This window comes from Stigmatopora nigra, chromosome 18 (assembly GCF_051989575.1).
Source record: "Stigmatopora nigra isolate UIUO_SnigA chromosome 18, RoL_Snig_1.1, whole genome shotgun sequence".
In the NCBI taxonomy this organism is placed as follows: domain Eukaryota; kingdom Metazoa; phylum Chordata; class Actinopteri; order Syngnathiformes; family Syngnathidae; genus Stigmatopora; species Stigmatopora nigra.
This window is the reverse complement of record NC_135525.1, coordinates 11,195,559-11,201,049: the sequence shown is the minus strand read 5'-3', so window position 1 is coordinate 11,201,049 and position 5,491 is coordinate 11,195,559. Positions and strand designations below refer to the sequence as shown.

General features: G+C 35.8%; 1 protein-coding gene across 2 annotated transcripts; it reads right to left on the bottom strand.

The window, feature by feature from the left end:
* Positions 1–482: 482 nt before the first annotated feature.
* Positions 483–5,125, bottom strand: LOC144211808 (uncharacterized). Of its 2 annotated transcripts, none has more exons than XM_077739270.1 (4): positions 3,914–5,125; positions 2,173–2,236; positions 1,843–2,101; positions 483–1,224 (listed from the first exon to the last, which is right to left on the bottom strand). In XM_077739270.1, exons 3-4 carry the CDS (start codon positions 2,095–2,097, stop codon positions 799–801), a joined length of 681 nt encoding a protein of 226 aa, XP_077595396.1. In that variant the 5' UTR covers positions 2,098–2,101; positions 2,173–2,236; positions 3,914–5,125; the 3' UTR covers positions 483–798. The 2 variants fall into 2 exon arrangements, with proteins under 2 accessions (XP_077595396.1, XP_077595397.1); XM_077739271.1 differs by lacking the exon at positions 3,914–5,125 and adding an exon at positions 3,102–3,521.
* Positions 5,126–5,491: the final 366 nt, after the last annotated feature.

Here is a 5,491-nt window from a genome sequence, read left to right as displayed (position 1 = left end):
GAATCATACAGTAAAAAATTAGAGAAATATAGTTATAGAAATCTGGAATATAGTTGTAGTGCATTACCTGTGGTGGATAGGTCTTCGATCCTTGTGAAGAAAATGAACGAAAAAATGCAAGGACTGGACATTTGGTCGCCGGTCAAATGTACTTGGATATTAAACAGTACTTGGATATTAAATAGTACTTAGATATTAAACTATCTCTCATAGATATTAAACTCTCTCATGAATATAATTTTGAGAGCTGGCTTCAACAGTAAACTCTGTCACCAAAAGACCGGCGACGAAATGTCCGAGCACACCTGAAAGTAGACAAAATTCCATAAACGTGGACATTAAAACGACTTCTAGTGCGGGACTGGACTTTTCCAGTATTGGCATCAATACTTTACATACTAAATTAAGTATTGAAAAGCAAATCAATGCAAATACGATGCACTTTATTACAAGTTTTTTTGTCTAACATTTTTCCATTTTTGTCAAATTGGACATCAGCTATTTTTTGAGGTAGTAAAAGGTTTGTAGTTTTTCTTTTGATAAGCACTCACTGCTGTACTCTGGCGCCAATTCGGATTGGACACTTTGGCGCTTCTTCCAAGCCACGACAACCCTCCAACACTGGGTGCATGTGGCGGCCATTTTTCTTAGTGTCAATCCCAAGTCTGGGCGGCCATTTTAGTGTCCTAATCCTGGTCCAGGGGCGCACGACTCCCGCTAGTGGGAAAATCCTCCACTCCGTGAAAAACTCCTCGACTCCGGAGGTCCATCCTTGACGGCTCTGGCGCCGGCGACCATTCACTCGGGGTCCCTGGGCTGAGTGGCCTCCAGTAGTTTCTTCTTGTCAATCCGGCAGTGATTGAGACAGTCTTTACACAAATCGCAGGCGTTGACCAGGTAAAAGTTCCTGGGAAATTTTAATTCGTTCTCGTCCAGAGGCGGAGGGAAGGGGTTCCGGTCCAAGTTGACCTTTTCCAGTTTTTGGAGGTTGTCCAAGCATTTGGGAACCGACTTGAACTTGTTGTCGGAGAGGCCGATGTAGACCAGTTCCTTCAAGTTGCCGAAGGCCGTGGGTAGCATTTGGAGCTGGTTGAGACCCAGGTAGAGCTTCTGGAGGTTGACCAGTTGGCCCAACTCCTTGGGGACTTGAGTGAGGCGGTTGTTGCACAAATTCAGAACCAACAGGCTCTTCAGGAGACCCATGGTGGGAGGCAGTTCCTCCAGCTGAGCTCAAAAACACAAAGTCATCACAAGTGTTATTAGGGAACGTTTTGGCTCACTATTTATGGTCTACTTGGATTGAAATGCCTTAATAAATAATATAGGCATCATGATGAGAATGTTATAGTTTCAAAAAACACAATTATAATTTTTTTAAGGGAAATTGGGGCCTGAATTTACATTTAGAAAATGTACATTAAAAGTATTCGGGACATGAAAAAAAAGGCCAAATTAATACAATTCTATTGAAAAATCCAATTACAAATGGGCAGATAAAGCTAAAATAAAATAGATTTGAAACATTAAAAATGTAGAAAACCAAGTCTAAGTACTAAAAGTAAGAACATTTGTTTTAGTAAAATATATGTAAAAATAATAAGAAATGCATACATTAATTAATCATTAATTTCTTCTTGAGGCTTATTTAAGTATTTTAATTTTATAGTAATTTTCAAAAGCAATACATTTATAACTTATTAATGCTCATTAATTTTCTCTCGAGGCTTATTTTAGGATTGTAATTTAATAGTAATTTTCTACATCAATACATTTATATTGAAGGTTTTTAACCATAAAATAAAAGGCTTGAATTGGTCCTTTTAAATGTAAAAAAATACTCACATAGTTGCTGTGCAAGTCCAAAATTTGCATGCTATTGAAATCGCGAATAAATTCCGGCAGCGTGATGATACGATTCCTGCTCAGGATCAATTCCTCCACTCGGAACAGAGTCTGGATGGCCACCGGCACGGCGTCCAAGTCCTTGAAACTGAGATTGAGGCGCTGTCTGCCATCCGTCAAAACTTCCACGCAATTCTGAGCCATTTTGGACGTGAACACCTTCCCTCTCGGGACGCTGGCTTTCTTTTTGGGCATGATTCTGCAAACACAAGAATAAAATCTTCCTAAAAATTCCATCCGTGGACACCGGTTGGTTCTCGATGAATTTACCAGCCTGATTGAGTTACTCTCCAGATGTCCAATAATGGTCCGTGTCATCAGCTTAGCTGTAAAACTGGAAAGAATAGCAAACTTGGTTATTTTGTATTTCTGGAGTCACCCAAACATGTATTGCATTTGTTTTTGCGTGTTTCCTAGCGACTGTTGCAGGTAGAATTATCCCTAAAAAGAACTCATTGTCTGCCAAGGTTGGTGTCCAATCCATTTTGGCAAGGAGGGTCCATAGCATGTATTCGATCAATTGTAGTTGTCTCAGTAAATGTGGATTTTAAAGTAGTATGTAGAACATTAAAATGAGAACAGAGAGTATTTTGGATAAAAAAAAGTCTAGAAAAATTGGATTAATAATGACATTTGATTCTAGTCATTTTTTTCAGATGCTTTGGTCTCAAGTACAAAAAAATGATAATTTTGGTACTTTGTCACTATGTTTTTGGGCAAAAATGTTGGAAATATTAAGTTTTTTGTTGCTTTGTTTTAAATGGACTAAGTATGAAATGGGGAAAAATGGTTTGAGGTCCAAATTTATTGTCTACACGTTTAAAATAATATTAATTAAATCATTTTCATGTTTTGACATTAGCACTATTTCATAACACTGTTAATGGAAGAATTTGAGAAAGTTAATTAAAATACATTAAAATAATAGTACAAAAAACCAATAGCATTTTTTTTAAACTAGGTCTACAATGTCTTCTGTGTCTGTATTGCTACTGCAACCCAAATACAGGATTAAAAATAAGGTTCTAATTTAATTTTAATAAATATTAGGCATCTAGGGATTAAAAAATGTTGTAATGTTGGGTCTATATAAACTATTAATCTATTTCAGGAAGCCATATGACTACCGTCTCCCCAAAAGAGAAAAAAAAATCCAATTATAAATGTTTTTAAAAGGGAATAAAATAGTAACAACTGACCTTTTTTCTTTCACTTCTTCTAAAATGAGAAGTTTCCTTCCTACACCAGTTTCCACCCTTGTTTAAGAAGATACCACTCTCTCCCCACGCACTGTATATTAATATTAATAGACATCCCACACAACTGTCACAATAGCGCCATCTATGAGTGGTCTCTGGTGTTGTGTGCAGGTTTTACTGGGGAAATTCGAGCTTCCAAAAAAAAATCCCCTAAGAATAAAATAAAAAGGGTCTGTCTTGCAATAAGACGTACGTGCAGAAACTCAGCAAAGTATGCATAAGAAAGTTTAAAAAAATTAACAAGCAGCAAACCTAAGCAATCACGTGATACAATGTGACGTCATGGACGTGTCATTAGAGCCGACAAGTTCTCTGGTATGACGTCATAGCTGCCGTTCTCTTGTTCAGTGGCTATGTTAAAGAACTTTAAAAAGTAATACATTTAAAAAACAACAACCTCAGACTGGAACGTTGGCCCCGCCCCCTCTCAGGTACTTTTCAGGTATATTTGTACTAGGAGATAAATTTTGATGTCTTTTATTATGTTTATTTTAAATTTAAAATGTTTAAAACGACTAATAAGACTGCTTGTGTTAATAATATCTTATTAAATACTATAATATACTGTGTGGGATTGTCAAATTTAGCTGTTTTTTTAAAGGTAATTTATTGTTAGTTTTACTGGAATAAGATTCATTTTTGTTGATTGCTCACTTTATGCACATTACTAAAAAACATGGATAAAAAATGGAGAATAAATGAGTCATAACATTTCTCCACTAGATGGTAGTGAATTAAAGCAAAAGACTTACCTTGTCTTTTAGTGGCTCTGCTCACATTGTACTTTTTTTGTAGATTTAAGTACTAAAATCCACCTTAAAACACAAATCTTCAAATTATACACAACACAGTGATCCAGTAAAAATATCAACATGAAATATTCACATTATATTAGCTCTAAAGAGGCCCTATGCAAAATTAAAAACATATTTTTGCCTATTTTCTGAGTTAAAGGCAACACTGATGACTTTTTAAATACTAATTAAAGGGTTTGGTAACTTTGCAAAGTTTTTTGGGGGATTTTAAACAAGCAATTTGACATTTAACTTAATTTCTGCCATGTTGGTTTTGCTACCATAGTAACACTTCAATCAAAAAAATGGTTAATTCTTCTTAAATTTTGACCAATAGTGACACAATAATAGGAAAAAACTAATAAATTTGCCTTGTTTTTTGTTCAATCTGTCAGATTTTTTTGCATGTGATCAATAGGGAACAAAAATTAGCATTTTTTTTAAAAAGTCATCATAATTTTTAGCTTAACATTCCACCCCCAAACCTATTTTACATATATGATGTCAAGGATATATTTCCAAGTGAAAATCAGCCAATCTGTTTCTCCTTAGCCGACTTGGCGTTGACATTTTCGGGAAAAGTCGATCCCACCAATCACAGGGCGTCTAAATCTCCATGTTGTAATCCGACATCCATTCATGTTCGTCCAAAATAATCCAAAAATGAGGCAATGCGTCATCCTATAGAGCTCTGAAAAAAATGACCTAATAAAGGACACATATGTTTCATACTTTTACAAAAGTGCAAACATTTAAACAACATTTTAAATACTGTCATTATGAGCAAAAAACAAGAAATGTTGTTGTTCCCAGACTCGTATAGAGAAGCAATTGTCCTCTACTGTTGTCCCATCCTGTTTGTCATTCCTCCATCCTGTGATTTACTTCCACACTTTCATTATGTTCATTTTTGTCTGGTCAAGCCGTGTATTTACGCCACCGCACAGGATACGCAGTTTGTGTGGATGACGAGGACAAAGACACCAAACAGAATTGTTGTTGAGACATGTAGTGGTTTTGCTGACTAACAATAGCCTCTTTTAAATGGCAATGTTCCCTCTAAACTGTGCGCAATTGCACACTAATCTCGTCTTCTCTGCGCAGCAGCAATCATATGGCGCGTAGTAAATAAAATCTATATTTTTTTTACCTTTTTCCCAATGATGGCGCCGTTTACCAGTGGCAGTAGCTCTGTCCACTCTTATGTTTTTGGTGTTTTACAGCATATTTTACATGAAAAATTAGAGGGAACATTGGCCATGTCACATGTCTGTCGTCCATTTTCTTCTTTTGTCCTTCCTGGTGGACCTGTAACCTTGGGGCATCTTATCTTTATCAAAAATATTTCAGCAGAAGTGCGGTTAGTAGATTTATTTTGGTTAGTAGCATAGTAGTCATCAACAAAAACAACAATATAGTAGTATACCTTGAGATACAAGCTTGATTCGTTCCATGACTTAAAATCCACTTTTTAACACAAATTTTGAAATTATGTTGGTCTGAATTTATTCTATATACTTTTGCAAGTGCTGGTAT